The sequence below is a fragment of the Bombina bombina genome, chromosome 4 (genome assembly GCF_027579735.1).
Source record: "Bombina bombina isolate aBomBom1 chromosome 4, aBomBom1.pri, whole genome shotgun sequence".
NCBI lineage: Eukaryota > Metazoa > Chordata > Amphibia > Anura > Bombinatoridae > Bombina > Bombina bombina.
In genome coordinates, this window is record NC_069502.1 from 1,234,056,804 (window position 1) to 1,234,076,300 (window position 19,497).

Sequence of the window (19,497 nt, forward strand, 5' to 3'; positions counted from 1 at the left end):
CTTTTTCATTGTGTTTTACTTGAATAATATTTCCAAGTTGCAAGTTTATTTGCTAGTGTGTTAAACATGTCTGATTCAGAGGATGAGACCTGTACTATTTGTGCCAACGCCAAAGTGGAGCCCAATAGAAATTTATGTACTAACTGTATTGATGCTTCTCACCCCCTCCGATATTTAGAAAGATGTTTCCAATAGACACCGCCACACGGGACTTATGGCAAACGGTCCCTAAGGTGGAGGGAGCAGTTTCTACTTTAGCTAAGCGTACCACTATCCCGGTAGAGGATAGCTGTGCCTTTTCAGATCCAATGGATAAAAAGTTAGAGGGTTACCTTAAGAAAATGTTTGTTCAACAAGGTTTTATATTGCAACCCCTTGCATGCATTGCGCCGGTCACGGCTGCAGCGGCATTCTGGATTGAGTCTCTAGAAGAGAACCTTAGTTCAGCTACGCTGGACGACATTTCGGACAGGCTTAGAATACTTAAGCTAGCTAATTCATTCATTTCGGAAGCCGTAGTACATTTAACTAAACTTACGGCTAAGAATTCCGGATTCGCCATTCAGGCGCGTAGAGCACTGTGGCTAAAATCCTGGTCAGCTGATGTAACTTCTAAGTCTAAATTACTTAATATACCTTTCAAGGGACAGACCTTATTTGGGCCCGGTTTGAAAGAAATTATCGCTGACATTACAGGAGGTAAGGGCCACGCCCTGCCTCAAGACAAAGCCAAACCTAAGGCTAGACAGTCTAATTTTCGTTCCTTTCGGAATTTCAAAGCAGGAGCAGCATCAACTTCCACTGCTCCAAAACAAGAAGGATCTGGTACTCGCTACAGACAAGGCTGGAGACCTAACCAGTCCTGGAACAGGGGCAAGCAGGCCAGGAAACCTGCTGCTGCCCCTAAAACAGCATGAATTGAGGGCCCCCGATCCGGGATCGGATCTAGTGGGGGGCAGACTTTCTCTCTTCGCCCAGGCTTGGGCAAGAGATGTCCAGGATCCCTGGGCGCTAGAGATAATATCTCAGGGATACCTTCTGGACTTCAAATACTCTCCTCCAAGAGAGAGATTTCATCTGTCAAGGTTGTCAACAAACCAAACAAAGAAAGAAGCGTTTCTACGCTGCATACAAGAACTATTGTTAATGGGAGTAATCCATCCAGTTCCACGGTCGGAACAGGGACAGGGGTTTTACTCAAATCTGTTTGTGGTTCCCAAAAAAGAGGGAACTTTCAGACCAATCCTGGATTTAAAGATCCTAAACAAATTCCTAAGAGTTCCATCATTCAAAATGGAGACTATTCGGACAATTTTACCCATGATCCAAGAAGGTCAGTACATGACCACAGTGGATTTAAAGGATGCTTACCTTCACATACCGATTCACAAAGATCATTACCGGTATCTAAGGTTTGCCTTTCTAGACAGGCATTACCAGTTTGTAGCTCTTCCATTCGGATTGGCTACAGCTCCAAGAATCTTCACAAAGGTTCTAGGTGCTCTTCTGGCGGTACTAAGACCGCGGGGAATTTCGGTAGCTCCGTACCTAGACGACATTCTGATACAAGCTTCAAGCTTTCAAACTGCCAAGTCTCATACAGAGTTAGTACTGGCTTTTCTAAGGTCACATGGATGGAAGGTGAACGAAAAGAAAAGTTCACTCGTTCCACTCACAAGAGTTCCCTTCCTGGGGACTCTTATAGATTCTGTAGAAATGAAGATTTACCTGACAGAGGACAGGTTAACAAGACTTCAATGTGCTTGCCGCACCCTTCATTCCATTCAACACCCGTCAGTGGCTCAATGCATGGAGGTAATCGGCTTAATGGTAGCGGCAATGGACATAGTGCCATTTGCTCGCTTACACCTCAGACCACTGCAACTATGCATGCTAAGTCAGTGGAATGGGGATTACTCAGACTTGTCCCCTTCTCTGAATCTGGATCAAGAGACCAGAAATTCTCTTCTATGGTGGCTTTCTCGGCCACATCTGTCCAGGGGGATGCCATTCAGCAGACCAGACTGGACAATTGTAACAACAGACGCCAGCCTTCTAGGTTGGGGTGCCGTCTGGAATTCTCTGAAGGCTCAGGGACAATGGAGTCAGGAGGAGAGTCTCCTGCCAATAAACATTCTGGAATTGAGAGCAGTTCTCAATGCCCTCCTGGCCTGGCCCCAGTTGACAACTCGGGGGTTCATCAGGTTTCAGTCGGACAACATCACTGTAGCTTACATCAACCATCAGGGAGGGACAAGGAGCTCCCTAGCAATGATGGAAGTATCAAAGATAATTCGCTGGGCAGAGTCTCACTCTTGCCACCTGTCAGCAATCCACATCCCGGGAGTGGAGAACTGGGAGGCGGATTTCTTAAGTCGTCAGACTTTTCATCCGGGGGAGTGGGAACTTCATCCGGAGGTCTTTGCCCAAATACTTCGACGTTGGGGCAAACCAGAGATAGATCTCATGGCGTCTCGACAGAACGCCAAGCTTCCTCGTTACGGGTCCAGATCCAGGGATCCAGGAGCAGTCCTAATAGATGCCCTGACAGCACCTTGGGACTTCAGGATGGCTTATGTGTTTCCACCCTTCCCGATGCTTCCTCGAGTGATTGCCAGAATCAAACAGGAGAGAGCATCAGTGATTCTAATAGCACCTGCATGGCCACGCAGGACTTGGTATGCAGACCTGGTGGACATGTCATCCTGTCCACCTTGGTCTCTACCTCTGAAACAGGATCTCCTGATACAGGGTCCTTTCAAACATCAAAATCTAACTTCTCTGAAGCTGACTGCTTGGAAATTGAACGTTTGATTTTATCAAGACGTGGGTTTTCTGAGTCAGTTATTGACACCTTAATACAGGCTAGGAAGCCTGTTACCAGAAAGATTTACCATAAGATATGGCGTAAATACCTATATTGGTGTGAATCCAAAGGTTACTCTTGGAGTAAGGTTAGGATTCCTAGGATATTGTCTTTTCTACAAGAGGGTTTAGAAAAGGGTTTATCCGCTAGTTCATTAAAGGGACAGATCTCAGCTCTGTCTATTCTGTTACACAAACGTCTGTCAGAAGTGCCAGACGTTAAGGCTTTTTGTCAGGCTTTGGCGAGGATTAAGCCTGTGTTTAAAACTGTTGGTCCGCCATGGAGTTTAAACCTTGTTCTTAACGTTTTACAGGGCGTTCCGTTTGAACCCCTCCATTCCATTGATATAAAGTTGTTATCTTGGAAAGTTCTATTTTTAATGGCTATTTCCTCGGCTCGAAGAGTCTCTGAGTTATCAGCCTTACATTGTGATTCTCCTTATTTGATTTTTCATTCAGATAAGGTAGTTCTGCGTACTAAACCTGGGTTCTTACCTAAAGTAGTCACTAACAGGAATATCAATCAAGAGATTGTTGTTCCTTCTTTGTGTCCAAATCCTTCTTCGAAGAAGGAACGTCTACTACACAATCTGGACGTAGTTCGTGCCCTAAAATTTTACTTACAGGCAACTAAGGAATTTCGACAAACATCTTCTCTGTTTGTCGTGTACTCTGGTCAGAGGAGAGGTCAAAAGGCTTCTGCTACCTCTCTTTCCTTTTGGCTTCGTAGTATAATACGTTTAGCTTATGAGACTGCTGGACAGCAGCCTCCTGAAAGGATTACAGCTCATTCTACTAGAGCTGTGGCTTCCACTTGGGCCTTCAAGAATGAGGCCTCTGTTGAACAGATTTGCAAGGCTGCAACTTGGTCTTCGCTTCATACTTTTTCCAAATTTTACAAATTTGACACTTTTGCTTCCTCGGAGGCTATTTTTGGGAGAAAGGTTCTTCAGGCAGTGGTTCCTTCTGTATAAAGAGCCTGCCTATCCCTCCCGTCATCCGTGTACTTTTGCTTTGGTATTGGTATCCCAGAAGTAATGATGACCCGTGGACTGATCACACTTAACAGAAGAAAACATAATTTATGCTTACCTGATAAATTCCTTTCTTCTGTAGTGTGATCAGTCCACGGCCCGCCCTGTTTTTAAGGCAGGCAGTTATTTTTTTTTTTTTTAAATTATACTCCAGTCACCACTACACCCTTGGTTTCTCCTTTCTCGTTGGTCCTTGGTCGAATGACTGGGTGTGACGTAGAGGGGAGGAGCTATATGCAGCTCTGCTGGGTGAATCCTCTTGCACTTTCTGTTGGGGAGGAGTAATATCCCAGAAGTAATGATGACCCGTGGACTGATCACACTACAGAAGAAAGGAATTTATCAGGTAAGCATAAATTATGTTTTCGCCGCTCCCCAACATCGACGCCACTATAATAAACCTATTAACCCCTAAACCTCCGCTCTCCCGCATCACAAACACTATTTTAATATTATTAACCCCTAATCTGCCGTCCAAACCACCCACCCGCCCACACCGCCACTATAATAAACCTATTAACTCCTAAACTTTAAGCCCCCCACAACTAAATAAACTAAAATAAACAACTCCTAAACCTAATGACCCCCTAACTTTATATTAAAATTAAATTTTCCCTATCTTAAATTATATTAAAACTTACCTGTCAAATTTAAAAAATTCATTTTAAACTAACAATTAAAGTAACTACCAATTAAATAAAACTAAACTACACATTAAAAAATTCTAACACTGACAAGAAAGTATCTAATTACAAAAAAAACTAAATCACAAAAAAAACACTAAATTCCGAAAAATAACAAACAAATTATCAAAAATAAAAAAGAATTACACCTAATCGAATAGCCCTATCAAAATAACCCCCCCCCCCCAAATAAAAAAACCCTAGCCTACAATAAACTACCAATGGCCCTTAAAAGGGCCTTTTGTGGGGCATTGCCCCAAAGATATGAGGATTGAGCTCTCATTCTATTGGCTGTTCCAATCAGCCAGTAGAATAAGAGCTAAATCCTATTTGCTGATTGGAACAGCCAATTGGATGGGAGCTCAATCCTATTGGCTAACTGGAACAGCCAATAGGATTTCTCTTGTAAGGTGTATCCAGTCCACGGATCATCCATTACTTGTGGGATATTCTCCTTCCCAACAGGAAGTTGCAAGAGGACACCCACAGCAGAGCTGTTATATAGCTCCTCCCCTAACTGCCATATCCAGTCATTCTCTTGCAACTCTCAACAAAGCTGGAGGTAGTAAGAGGAGAGTGGTAAAATATAGTTAGTTTTTTCTTCAATCAAAAGTTTGTTATTTTAAATAGTACCGGAGTTGTACTATTTTCTCTCAGGCAGTATTTAGAAGAAGAATCTGCCTGCGTTTTCTATGATCTTAGCAGATTGTAACTAAGATCCACTGCTGTTCTCACATATGTCTGAGGAGTAAGGTAACTTCAGAGGGAGAATGGCGTGCAGGTTATCCTGCTATAAGGTATGTGCAGTTTTAAGTTATTCTAGGGACTAGAAAATGCTGCTGATACCGGATTAATGTAAGTTAAGCCTAATTACAGTGATTTAATAGCGACTAGTATCAGGCTTACTATCAGAGATATATACTCTTTTATAAAATGGCAATATAAAACGTTTGCTGGCATGTTTAATCGTTTTTATATATGCTTTGGTGATAAAACTTATTGGGGCCTAGTTTTTTTCCACATGGCTGGCTTGATTTTTGCCTAGAAACAGTTTCCTGAGGCTTTCCATTGTTGTAGTATGAGTGGGAGGGGCCTATTTTAGCGCTTTTTTTGCGCAGTTAAAATTACAGACAGAGACATTCAGCTTCCCTCAGCAGTCCCCTGCATGATATAGGACATCTCTGAAGGGCTCTAAAGGCTTCAAAAGTCGTTTATTGAGGAAGGTAGGGCCACAGTTGAGCTGTGTCAGTTGTTGTGACTGTTTAAAAAACGTTTAATTCGTTTTTTTGATCCGTTTTTTGCATTAAGGGGTTAATCATCCATTTGCTAGTGGGTGCAATGCTCTGCTAACCTTTTACATACACTGTAAAAATTTTGTTTGATTTACTGCCTTTTTTCACTGTTTTTCAAATTTTGACAAAATTTGTTTCTCTTAAAGGCACAGTACAGTTTTTTTATATAGGCTTGTTAACTTGATTTAAAGTGTTTTCCAAGCTTGCTAGTCTCATTGCTAGTCTGTATAAACATGTCTGACATAGAGGAAACTCCTTGTTCATTATGTTTAAAAGCCATGGTGGAACCCCTTATGAGAATGTGTACTAAATGTATTGATTTCACTTTAAACAATAAAGATCAGCTTTTGTCTTTAAAAAATTTATCACCAGAGGATTCTGTCGAGGGGGAAGTTATGCCGACTAACTCTCCCCACGTGTCAGACCCTTTGACTCCCGCTCAAGGGACTCATGCTCAAATGGCGCCAAGTACATCAAGGGCGCCCATAGCGATTACTTTACAAGACATGGCGGCAGTCATGGATAATACACTGTCAGCGGTATTAGCCAGGCTGCCTGAATTTAGAGGAAAGCGTGATAGCTCTGGTGTTAGGCGTGATACAGAGCATACAGACGCTTTTAAGGCCCATGTCTGATACTGCCTCACAATATGCAGAAGCTGAGGAAGGAGAGCTTCAGTCTGTGGGTTATATCTCTGACTCAGGGAAACCTGATTCGGATATTTCTACTTTTAAATTTAAGCTTGAGAACCTCCGTGTACTGCTTAGGGAGGTTTTAGCTGCTCTGAATGACTGTGACACAATTGCGGTGCCAGAGAAATTGTGTAGACTGGATAAATACTTTGCAGTGCCGGTGTGTACTGAGGTTTTTCCAATACCTAAAAGGTTTACAGAAATTATTAATAAAGAGTGGGATAGACCCGGTGTGCCGTTTCCCCCCCCCCCCCCCCCTCCTATTTTTAGAAAAATGTTTCCCATAGACGCCACCACACGGGACTTATGGCAGACGGTCCCTAAGGTGGAGGGAGCAGTTTCTACTTTAGCAAAGCGTACTACTATCCCTGTCGAGGACAGTTGTGCTTTTTCAGATCATATGGATAAAAAATTAGAGGGTTACCTTAAGAAAATGTTTATTCAACAAGGTTTTATCCTGCAGCCCCTTGCATGCATTGCTCCTGTCACTGCTGCTGCGGCGTTCTGGTTTGAGTCTCTGGAAGAGGCTTTACAAGCAACGACTCCATTGGATCATATACTTAACAAGCTTAGAGCACTTAAGCTAGCTAATTCTTTTGTTTCTGATGCCATTGTTCATTTGACTAAACTAACGGCTAAGAATTCTGGATTTGCCATCCAGGCACGCAGGGCGCTATGGCTTAAATCTTGGTCAGCTGACATGACTTCAAAGTCTAAATTACTTAACATTCCCTTCAAGGGACAGACCCTATTCGGGCCTGGTTTGAAGGAAATTATTGCTGACATTACTGGAGGTAAAGGTCATGCCCTTCCTCAGGACAGGTCCAAATCAAGGGCCAAACAGTCTAATTATCGTGCCTTTCGAAACTTCAAGGCAAGTGCAGCATCAACTTCCTCTGCTACAAAACAAGAGGGAACTTTTGCTCAGTCCAAGACGGCATGGAAAGCTAACCAGTCCTGGAACAAAGGCAAGCAGGCCAAAAAGCCTGCTGCTGCCTCTAAGACAGCATGAAGGAACGGCCCCCTATCCGGTAACGGATCTAGTAGGGGGCAGACTTTCTCTCTTCGCCCAGGCGTGGGCAAGAGATGTTCAGGATCCCTGGGGGTTGGAGATTATATCTCAGGGGTATCTTCTGGACTTCAAGGCTTCCCCTCCACTAGGGAGATTTCACCTTTCACGATTATCTGTGAACCAGATAAAGAAAGAGGCATTCTTACACTGTGTGCAAGACCTTCTAGTTATGGGAGTGATCCATCCAGTTCCAAAGGAGGAACAGGGACAGGGATTTTACTCAAATCTGTTTGTGGTTCCCAAAAAAGAGGGAACCTTCAGACCAATCTTGGATCTAAAGATCTTAAACAAATTCCTCAGAGTTCCATCATTCAAAATGGAAACTATTCGGACCATCCTACCTATGATCCAGGAGGGTCAATATATGACTACCGTGGATTTAAAGGATGCTTACCTTCACATTCCGATACACAAAGATCATCAACGGTTCCTAAGGTTTGCCTTTCTGGACAGGCATTACCAGTTTGTGGCTCTTCCCTTCGGGTTAGCTACAGCCCCAAGAATTTTTACAAAGGTTCTGGGGTCGCTTCTGGCAGTCCTAAGGCCACTAGACATAGCAGTGGCCCCTTATCTAGACGACATCCTGATACAGGCGTCAAACTTCCAAATTGCCAAGTCCCATACGGACATAGTTCTGGAATTTCTGAGGTCGCATGGGTGGAAAGTGAACGAGGAAAAGAGTTCTCTGTCCCCACTCACAAGAGACTCCTTCCTAGGGACTCTTATAGATTCTGTAGAAATGAAAATTTACCTGACGGAGTCTAGGTTATCAAAACTTCTAAATTCTTGCCGTGTTCTCCATTCTATTCCGCGCCCTTCGGTGGCTCAGTGCATGGAGGTAATCGGCTTAATGGTAGCGGCAATGGACATAGTACCGTTTGCGCGCCTACATCTCAGACCGCTGCAACTTTGCATGCTCAGTCAGTGGAATGGGGATTACACAGATTTGTCCCCTCTACTAAATCTGGACCAAGAGACCAGAGATTCTCTTCTCTGGTGGCTATCTCGGGTCCATCTGTCCAAAGGTATGACCTTTCGCAGGCCAGATTGGACAATTGTAACGACAGATGCCAGCCTTCTAGGTTGGGGTGCAGTCTGGAATTCCCTGAAGGCTCAGGGATTGTGGACTCAGGAGGAGAAACTCCTCCCAATAAATATTCTGGAATTGAGGGCAATATTCAATGCTCTTCAAGCCTGGCCTCCGTTGACAACCCTGAGGTTCATCAGATTTCAGTCAGACAACATCACGACTGTGGCTTACATCAACCATCAAGGGGGAACAAGGAGTTCCCTAGCGATGTTAGAAGTCTCCAAAATAATTCGCTGGGCAGAGAGACACTCTTGCCACCTATCAGCGATCCATATCCCAGGTGTAGAGAACTGGGAGGCGGATTTTCTAAGTCGTCAGACTTTTCATCCGGGGGAGTGGGAACTCCATCCGGAGGTGTTTGCTCAATTGATTCATCGTTGGGGCAAACCAGAACTGGATCTCATGGCGTCTCGCCAGAACGCCAAGCTTCCTTATTACGGATCCAGGTCCAGGGACCCGGAAGCGACGCTGATAGATGCTCTAGCAGCGCCTTGGTCTTTCAACCTGGCTTACGTGTCTCCACCGTTTCCTCTGCTCCCTCGACTGATTGCCAAAATAAAGCAGGAGAGAGCATCAGTGATCTTGATAGCGCCTGCGTGGCCACGCAGGACCTGGTATGCAGACCTAGTGGACATGTCATCCTTTCCACCTTGGACCCTGCCTTTTGAGACGGGACCTTCTACTACAAGGTCCTTTCAATCATCCAAATCTAATTTCTCTGAGGCTGACTGCCTGGAGATTGAACGCTTGATTTGATCAAAGCGTGGCTTCTCCGAGTCAGTTATTAATACCTTAATACAGGCACGAAAGCCTGTCACCAGGAAAATCTATCATAAGATATGGCGTAAATATCTTTATTGGTGCGAATCCAGAGGTTACTCATGGAGTAAGGTTAGGATTCCCAGGATATTATCTTTTCTCCAAGAGGGTTTGGAAAAAGGATTATCAGCTAGTTCTTTGAAAGGACAGATTTCTGCACTGTCTATTCTTTTGCACAAGCGTCTGGCGGATGTTCCAGACGTTCAGGCATTTTGTCAGGCGTTGATTAGAATCAAGCCTGTGTTTAAAACTGTTGCTCCCCCATGGAGCTTAAATTTGGTTCTTAAAGTTCTTCAGGGGGTTCCGTTTGAACCTCTTCATTCCATAGATATCAAACTTTTATCTTGGAAAGTTCTTTTTTTGATGGCTATTTCCTCGGCCCGTAGAGTTTCCGAGTTATCTGCTTTACAATGTGATTCTCCTTATCTGATCTTCCATACAGATAAGGTAGTTCTGCGTACAAAACCTGGGTTTTTGCCTAAGGTGGTATCTACTAAGAATATCAATCAAGAGATTGTTGTTCCATCATTGTGTACTAATCGTTCTTCAAAGAAGGAACGTCTTTTACATAATCTGGACGTGGTTCGTGCTTTAAAGTTTTACTTAAAAGCTACTAAAGAATTTCGTCAAACATCTGCTTTGTTTGTTATTTACTCTGGACAGAGGAGAGGTCAAAAGGCTTCAGCAACCTCTTTCTTTTTGGCTAAGAAACATAATCCGCTTAGCCTATGAGACTGCTGGACAGCAGCCTCCTGAAAGGATTACAGCTCATTCTACTAGAGCTGTGGCTTCCACTTGGGCCTTTAAAAATGAGGCTTCTGTTGAACAGATTTGCAAGGCGGCGACTCGATCTTCTCTTCATACTTTTTCAAAATTCTACAAATTTGATACTTTTGCTTCTTCGGAGGCTATTTTTGGGAGAAAGGTTTTACAGGCAGTGGTGCCTTCCGTTTAAGTTCCTGCCTTGTCCCTCCCTTCATCCGTGTACTTTAGCTTTGGTATTGGTATCCCACAAGTAATGGATGATCCGTGGACTGGATACACCTTACAAGAGAAAACACAATTTATGCTTACCTGATAAATTTATTTCTCTTGTGGTGTATCCAGTCCACGGCCCGCTCTGTCATTTTAAGGCAGGTCAAAATTTTAGATTAAACTACAGTCACCACTGCACCCTATGGTTTCTCCTTTCTCGGCTTGTTTCGGTCGAATGACTGGATATGGCAGTTAGGGGAGGAGCTATATAGCAGCTCTGCTGTGGGTGATCCTCTTGCAACTTCCTGTTGGGAAGGAGAATATCCCACAAGTAATGGATGATCTGTGGACTGGATACACCACAAGAGAAATAAATGTATCAGGTAAGCATAAATTGTGTTTTTAGCAGCTCTAATTCCTATTGGCTGAAATTGGATTGGATTGCGTCACTTGCATTGAAGAATCAGTATACGGCGGCAACCGCATGAAGAGGATGCTCCGCGCCGAATGTCTTCAGAATAGACCCACGATCGGCTGGATGAAGATCGAAGAGGCCGTCTGGATGAAGACTTCACTGGCTGGATGGATCCTTCAAGCGGGACTTCAACAACTGTAAGTGGATCGTCTTGGGGTTAGTGTTAGGTTTTTTGAGGGTTTTTTGGGTGGGGTTTTTTTTAGTTTAGGGTCTGGGCAGGTAAAAGAGCTAAATGCCCTTTTAAGGGCAATGCCCATACAAATGCCCTTTTCAGGGCAATGGGTAGCTTAGGTAATTTTAGATAGTTTTTTTATTTGGGGGGGGGTTGGTTGGGTGGTGGGTTTTACTGTTGGGGGGGTCTTTGTTTTTTGTTTTTTACAGGTAAAAGAGCTGTTATCTTTAGAGCAATGCCCCACAAAAGGCCCTTTTAAGGGCCATTGGTAGTTTATTGTAGGCTAGGTTTTTTTTTTTTTTATTTTGGGTGGGCTTTTTTATTTTGATAGGGCTATTAGATTAGGTGTATTTTGTGTAATGTATATTTTTGGGGGTGTTTTATTTTTTGTAGTAAAAGAGCTGTTTAACTTAGGGCAATGCTCTACAAAAGGATCTTTTAAGGGCCCTTGGTAGTTTGGGGGTGGGGGTTTGTATAGCATTAGGCATTATTATTTATAATTGTAAATGTAATTTAGATCTATTTTAATTATTTTAAAGTTAGGGGTGTTAGGGTTAGGGGTTAATAGTTTCATTTAGGTTGTTGCGATGTGGGGGCCTGGCGGTTTAGGGGTTAATAGGTTTATTTAGTGGTAGTGATGTGGGAGGCCAGAGGTTTAGGAGTTAATATATAGGCGGTGATATCGGGAGCGGCAGAATAGGGGTTAATAACTTTAATATAGTTGCAACTGAAAACCTTTTTCCTTCAAATTATTGGTGCTGTGGACTTCAGTTGTTACTACATTACAGAGTGGCGTTTGAAGTAGCCCTCCATCACGTGCATCAGGTGTGTGCTGTCTGTCATATGTGAACTGTTAATATAGTTGCAGCGATGTTAGGGTGCGGAAGAATAGGGGTTAATAACTTTAACATAGTTGCAGCGATTATCAAGAGCGGCAGATTAAGGGTTAATAACTGTAGGTAGATTAGGGATGTTTAGACTCAGGGTTTATGTAAGGGTGTTAGATTTAAACTGTAATTTCTTTTTCTCAATAGACATCAATAGGGCTGCGTTACGGAGCTTTTGTTTCCACGATCACAGGTGTTTTTTTTTTGCCGGCTCTCCCCATTGATGTCTATGGGGAAAGAGTGCACAAGCACGTCAAAACACCGCTGCTTTTGTGTGCGTATGGAGCTCATGCAGCCATATCACCCGCACAAGCCATTTTTTTTTTTAAACTTGTAATGGCAGCGCTATAGGGGGTTAAATAACACAACTTTTCTGGCGTTCTTTACTTTCCCTATAGCGCTCAAAACTCGTAATCTAGGTGATAGTGATATCAGTAAAAGGTAGATATCAGGACTGTGATCAGTAACAGGTGGAAGACATTGGGTGTGAGCAGCAACAAGAAGGTAAAATTGGGTGTAATAAGTATCAGGTAGATGACATTGGGTGTGATCAGTAACAGGTAGATGACATTGGGTGTGATAAGTAACAGGTAGATGACATTGGGTGTGATCAGTAACAGGTAGATGACATTGGGTGTGATCAGTAACAGGTAGATGACATTGGGTGTGATCAGTAACAGGTAGATGATGGGGTGTGATCAGTAACAGGTAGATGACATTGGGTGTGATCAGTAACAGGTAGATGACATTGGGTGTGATCAGTAACAGGTAGATGACATTGGGTGTGATCAGTAACAGGTAGATGGCATTGGGTGTGATAAGTAACAGGTAGATGACATTGGGTGTGATAAGTAACAAGTAGATGACATTGGGTGTGATAAGTAACAAGTAGATGACATTGGGTGTGATAAGTAACAGGTAGATGACATTGGGTGTGATCAATAACAGGTAGATGACATTGGGTGTGATAAGTAACAGGTAGATGACATTGGGTGTGATAAGTAACAGGTAGATGACATTGGGTGTGATAAGTAACAGGTAGATGACATTGGGTGTGATAAGTAACAGGTAGATGACATTGGGTGTGATAAGTAACAGGTAGATGACATTGGGTGTGATAAGTAACCGGTAGATGACATTGGGTGTGATCAGTAACAGGTAGATGACATTGGGTGTGATCAGTAACAGGTAGATGACATTGGGTGTGATCAGTAACAGGTAGATGACATTGGGTGTGATCAGTAACAGGTAGATGACATTGGGTGTGATCAGTAACAGGTAGATGACATTGGGTGTGATAAGTAACAGGTAGATGACATTGGGTGTGATAAGTAACAGGTAGATGACATTGGGTGTGATAAGTAACAGGTAGATGACATTGGGTGTGATAAGTAACAGGTAGATGACATTGGGTGTGATAAGTAACAGGTAGATGACATTGGGTGTGATAAGTAACAGGTAGATGACATTGGGTGTGATAAGTAACCGGTAGATGACATTGGGTGTGATCAGTAACAGGTAGATGACATTGGGTGTGATCAGTAACAGGTAGATGACATTGGGTGTGATCAGTAACAGGTAGATGACATTGGGTGTGATAAGTATCAGGTAGATGACATTGGGTGTGATAAGTAACAGGTAGATGGCATTGGGTGTGATAAGTAACAGGTAGATGGCATTGGGTGTGATAAGTAACAGGTAGATGACATTGGGTGTGATAAGTAACAGGTAGATGACATTGGGTGTGATAAGTAACAGGTAGATGACATTGGGTGTGATAAGTAACAGGTAGATGACATTGGGTGTGATAAGTAACAGGTAGATGACATTGGGTGTGATAAGTAACCGGTAGATGACATTGGGTGTGATCAGTAACAGGTAGATGACATTGGGTGTGATCAGTAACAGGTAGATGACATTGGGTGTGATCAGTAACAGGTAGATGACATTGGGTGTGATAAGTAACAGGTAGATGACATTGGGTGTGATAAGTATCAGGTAGATGACATTCGGTGTGATAAGTATCAGGTAGATGACATTGGGTGTGATAAGTAACAGGTAGATGACATTGGGTGTGATAAGTAACAGGTAGATGACATTGGGTGTGATAAGTAACAGGTAGATGACATTGGGTGTGATAAGTAACAGGTAGATGACATTGGGTGTGATAAGTAACAGGTAGATGACATTGGGTGTGATAAGTAACAGGTAGATGACATTGGGTGTGATAAGTAACAGGTAGATGACATTGGGTGTGATAAGTAACCGGTAGATGACAGGGGGTGGGATCAGTAACAAATGATGGGGATATGATCAGTAACAGGTAGATGACATTGGGTGTGATAAGTAACCAGTAGATGACATTGGGTGTGATAAGTAACAGGTAGATGACATTGGGTGTGATAAGTAACCGGTAGATGACATTGGGTGTGATAAGTAACCGGTAGATGACATTGGGTATGATAAGTAACAGGTAGATGACATTGGGTGTGATAAGTAACAGGTAGATGACATTGGGTGTGACCAGGAACGGGTAAATGACAGATGTAATCAATTATAGGTAGATGACATTACTTGTGATCAATAAAAGGTAGATGACAGGATTTTGATCAGTAACAGGTGGAAGACATTGACTGTGATCAGTAACAGCTAGATAACAGGGGTGTGAGCAGTAACAAGTCGGTGACATACATTGGGTGTGTTCAGTAAACGGTAGATGACAGGGGTGTGAAAAGTAACAGGTAGATGACAATGGATGTGAAAAGTAACCGGTAGATGACAGGGGGTCGGATCAGTAACAAATGATGGGGATATGATCAGTAACAGGTAGATGACATTGAGTGTGACCAGTTAAGGGTAGGGGAAGGGTGTGATCAATTATAGGTAGATGACATTACTTGTGATCAGTAAAGGGTAGATGACAGGGCTTTGATCAGTAACAGGTGGAAGACATTGGGTGGGACCAGTAACAGCTAGATAACATTGGTGTGAGCAGCAAAAAGTCGGTGGCATTGGTTGTGATCTATGACAATGTCTTCTCCAGGGCGAGTCCGAGTTCGTGGCATCGGAGGAGGCCACAAGCAGCTCTATCGCATGATTGACTTCCAGAGGTTGAACTATGAGCCTGGCAGAGAGAACCAACCTTTCCAGGAGAAAGTGATTCAAGTGCGCTATGATCCTTTAAGGTGAGGATTTCTGGGAAAGTTTGTTCTTTAGTTATTGCTTCATACGTGAGCCGTGGCACAGCTGGCATCACATAACAGGCTTTGTTATAGCCTCCCTCTACTTGCCTCACTCGCTGTTGACTGATGTTACGTGTGGCTGACTCAGGGGAGGAGCAGTGCAACCTGCTGTTTGGTCTGAAGGGTAATTGTTATGGACCTCCTTGGTACCCCAACTGGGTATGTCCGCCAACTACTGCTAAACAACCAAGCTAAAACCACCAAACACTAGAAAATGACCCCTATAATCAGACAAGACCGATTTTGAAGCAAAAACAGGAACACTACTTTATTGGAAGGTCACATACATTTATATACCTTGATTAGAATCTAGGCAGGACAATAGGGAAGTCACCCAGCCCTGCCTCTGGGCACTAGACCCTCTCTTATCAGTGATAAGCTTGGTGGAGTCTTCATGTCTGTTTTAATAACAAGAGATAAGCACTAGTGCCCATGCAGCCCTAGGCCTGTCACAGTTTAGTTTCCTTCTTCTTTGTATTTATTTTTAGCCTTAAAGGGACACTCAAGTCAAAATTAAACTTTAATGATTCAGAGCATAACATTTTAAATAACTTTCCTATTTACCTACATTAACACAATGTGCACGCTCTTTTTTTATATTTACAGTTTTTGTCACCAGCAGGAGAGACGGTTAGAAAGATCAAAGCTAGACTCAGTCAGCATAGATCCAATATTAGGTGTGGTGACAGAAGGCGCCGGTGGCTTGTCATGTCCTTGCGGCGGGGCACAGTACAGCTCAACTGAGATGGCAAATTATTGATAGTGTAGGGCAACCGGGAGATCCACAAACTGGACACCCCTGAGGGACACAATAGAGAATTACATATGTCTGTCTGTGTTTATTATATGTTTTTAACAAAAGTATTTTGAATTGAAATGTAGCACTCAGTAGGGAAAATTTTTTTAATATTGCTGTTAGATGGCAGTATGTGTTTAAAGAGTTATTGGAGGCTGTGTAAAGAGTAACACACAGGTACTCTGTATTAGCATGATTAATGCCTTGATGCTACAATATCTTTATAAGGTTTGGTGCTGTGGACATTGTTTTTTGTTTGTAGTTGCTCCTATATCGTCTGCACCTGGTATAGTGCGGGATATCTATTGTCTTTATATCAGACATTTGTCGTTTGTGCAAATCTTCTCCTTTAAATGTTATATTGAAAATTCATCGGCAAAAATCTAACTTTCACCAGGTTTTCTGCCTTGTAGAATAACATACCTCTGTAGGCTTAGGAGCGTGCATGAGCGGTGTATGCATAGCATTCTTACAAACGTTATAAATAAAGATAAGTGACTTTTGTATCTCGGTAACCACTGCAGACAAAAAGGCACCTACAATATACTCTGTCAGATTTCATTAAGATGAGTTCAGTGGTTTGGTATATAGTTTTGGCTGAACGTTTTCATCGTTACAAGATGGTAAAAAGTAAATTTTTTCCTTTATTAAAGGGACAGTCTACTCCAGAATATTTGTTGTTTAAAAAGCTAGATAATCTCTTTATTACCCACTAGTGGGAAAGCCTTCCCTGAGGGCAGTCAATTGTTATGATGGAACAACCCTGCCATTTTCAGAATCAACCTGGATGCAGCTTACACTCTTTTGCTCTCTCTCCCCTCTCTTTTGCTCTCTCTCCCCCCTCTCTTTTGCTTTCTCTCCCCCTCTCTTTTGCTCTCTCTCCCCCTCTCTTTTGCTCTCTCTCCCCCTCTCTTTTGCTCTCTCTCCCCCCTCTCTTTTGCTCTCTCTCCCCCCCCTCTTTTGCTCTCTCTCCCCTATCTCTTTTGCTCTCTCTCCCCTATCTCTTTTGCTCTCTCTCCCCTATCTCTTTTGCTCTCTCTCCTCCCTCTCTTTTGCTCTCTCTCCCCTCTCTTTTGCTCTCTCTCCCCCCTCTCTTTTGCTCTCTCTCCCCCTCTCTTTTGCGCTCTCTCCCTCTCTTTTGCGCTCTCTCCCCTCTCTTTTGCTCTCTCTCCGCTCTCTTTTGCTCTCTCTCCCCTCTCTTTTTGCTCTCTCTCCCCTCTTTTGCTCTCTCTCCCCTCTCTTTTGCTCTCTCTCCCCTCTCTTTTGCTCTCTCTCCCCTCTCTTTTGCTCTCTCTCCCCTCTCTTTTGCTCTCTCTCCCCCTCTCTCTTGCTCTCTCTCCCCTCTCTTTTTTGCGCTCTCTCCCCTCTCTTTTTTGCGCTCTCTCCCCTCTCTTTTTTGCGCTCTCTCCCCTCTCTTTTTTGCGCTCTCGCCCCTCTCTTTTTTGCTCGCTCTCTCCCCTCTCTTTTTTGCTCGCTCTCTCTCCTCTCTTTTTTGCTCGCTCTCTCCCCTCTCTTTTTTGCTCGCTCTCTCCCCTCTCTTTTTTGCTCGCTCTCTCCCCTCTCTTTTTTGCTCGCTCTCTCCCCTCTCTTTTTTGCTCGCTCTCTCCCCTCTCATTTTTGCTCGCTCTCTCTCCTCTCTTTTGCTCTCTCTCTGTCTCCCCTCTCTTTTGCTCTCTCTGTCTCCCCCCTCTTTTGCTCTCTCTCTGTCTCCCCTCTCTTTTGCTCTCTCGCCTCTCTTTTGCTCTCTCGCCTCTCTTTCGCTCTCTCCCCTCTCTTTTGCTCTCTCTCTCCCCTCTCTTTTGCTCTCTCTCTCCCCTCTCTTTTGCTCTCTCTCTCTCCCCTCTCTTTTGCTCTCTCTCTCTCCCCTCTCTTTTGCTCTCTCTCTCTCCCCTCTCTTTTGCTCTCTCTCTCTCCCCTCTCTTTTGCTCTCTCTCTCCCCTCTCTTTTGCTCTCTCTCTCTCCCCTCTCTTTTGCTCTCTCTCTCTCCCCTCTCTTTTGCTCTCTCTCTCTCCCCTCTCTTTTGCTCGCTCTCTCTCCCCTCTCTTTTGCTCTCTCTCTCCCCTCTCTTTTGCTCTCTCTCTCTCCCCTCTCTTTTGCTCTCTCTCTCTCTCCTCTCTTTTGCGCTCTCTCCCCCCTCTCTTTTGCGCTCTCTCTCTCTCCCCTCTTTTTTGCGCTCTCTCTCTCCCCTCTTTTTTGCGCTCTCTCTCTCCCCTCTTTTTTGCGCTCTCTCTCTCCCCTCTTTTTTGCGCTCTCTCTCTCCCCTCTTTTTTGCGCTCTCTCTCCCGTCTTTTTTTGCGCTCTCTCTCTCCCCTCTCTTTTGCTCTCTCTCCCCCTGTCCTTTTTTATTTTTTTTTTGTATTAGGGCACTCCCACTGCCTTCCCTGCTCAGCCGCCCACACCTCTCGCCGGCACCAGCAGAAGATCGTTACAGACGGTGATGCACACAATGTCACCGTCTGTAACGATCAGGCATCTGGCCTCATATGGAGGCACCGATCCCGCTCCAGCTCCAGATGCCTGAAGCTCCAGCTCTCAGCTGTTATGTTACAGCTGAGAGTTAGAGCTCCTGAAGCTATATCACGCTGAGGTGGCTGCACGCGCATCTAACATTCCTTTAAGGATGCGTGCGCAACTGCCGACGGCGACGGACGCGCTACAAACGCGATTAGAGCTTAGATTCCCCAGTTTTGCGTAAAAACCAGTTATATTAATACACGTTTTACCTCTGTAATTACCCTGTGTCTAAGCCTCTGCAGACTGCCCCTTATTTCAGTTATATTAATATACTTTTTACCTCTGTGATTACCTTGTATCTAAGCCTCTGCAGACTGCTCCTTATCTCAGTTATATTAATATACTTTTTACCTCTGTGATTACCCTGTATTTAAGCCTCTGCAGACTGCTCCTTATCTCAGTTATATTAATATACTTTTTACCTCTGTGATTACCCTGTATCTAAGCCTCTGCAGATTGCCCCTTATCTCAGTTATATTAATATACTTTTTACCTCTGTGATTACCTTGCATCTAAGCCTCTGCAGACTGCTCCTTATCTCAGTTATATTAATATACATTTTACCTCTGTAATTACCCTGTATCTAAGCCTCTGCAAACTGCTCCTTATCTCAGTTATATTAATATACTTTTTACCTCTGTAATTACCCTGTATCTAAGCCTCTGCAAACTGCTCCTTATCTCAGTTATATTAATATACTTTTTACCTCTGTGATTACCTTGTATCTAAGCCTCTGCAGACTGCTCCTTATCTCCGTTATATTAATATACTTTTTACCTCTGTGATTACCTTGTATCTAAGCCTCTGCAGACTGCTCCTTATCTCAGTTATATTAATATACTTTTTACCTCTGTGATTACCCTGTATCTAAGCCTCTGCAGACTGCTCC

General features: G+C 43.6%; 1 protein-coding gene across 1 annotated transcript in view; it reads left to right on the plus strand.

The window, feature by feature from the left end:
* The first annotated feature begins 15,086 nt into the window (after positions 1-15,086).
* Positions 15,087-19,497, plus strand: part of MRPL2 (mitochondrial ribosomal protein L2) — a 46,022-nt gene continuing 41,611 nt past the window's right edge. Inside the window, exon 1 of the mRNA XM_053712825.1 lies at positions 15,087-15,241. Within this exon, the coding sequence (XP_053568800.1) occupies positions 15,087-15,241 (155 nt within the window). The remainder of the gene's footprint in view (positions 15,242-19,497) is intronic.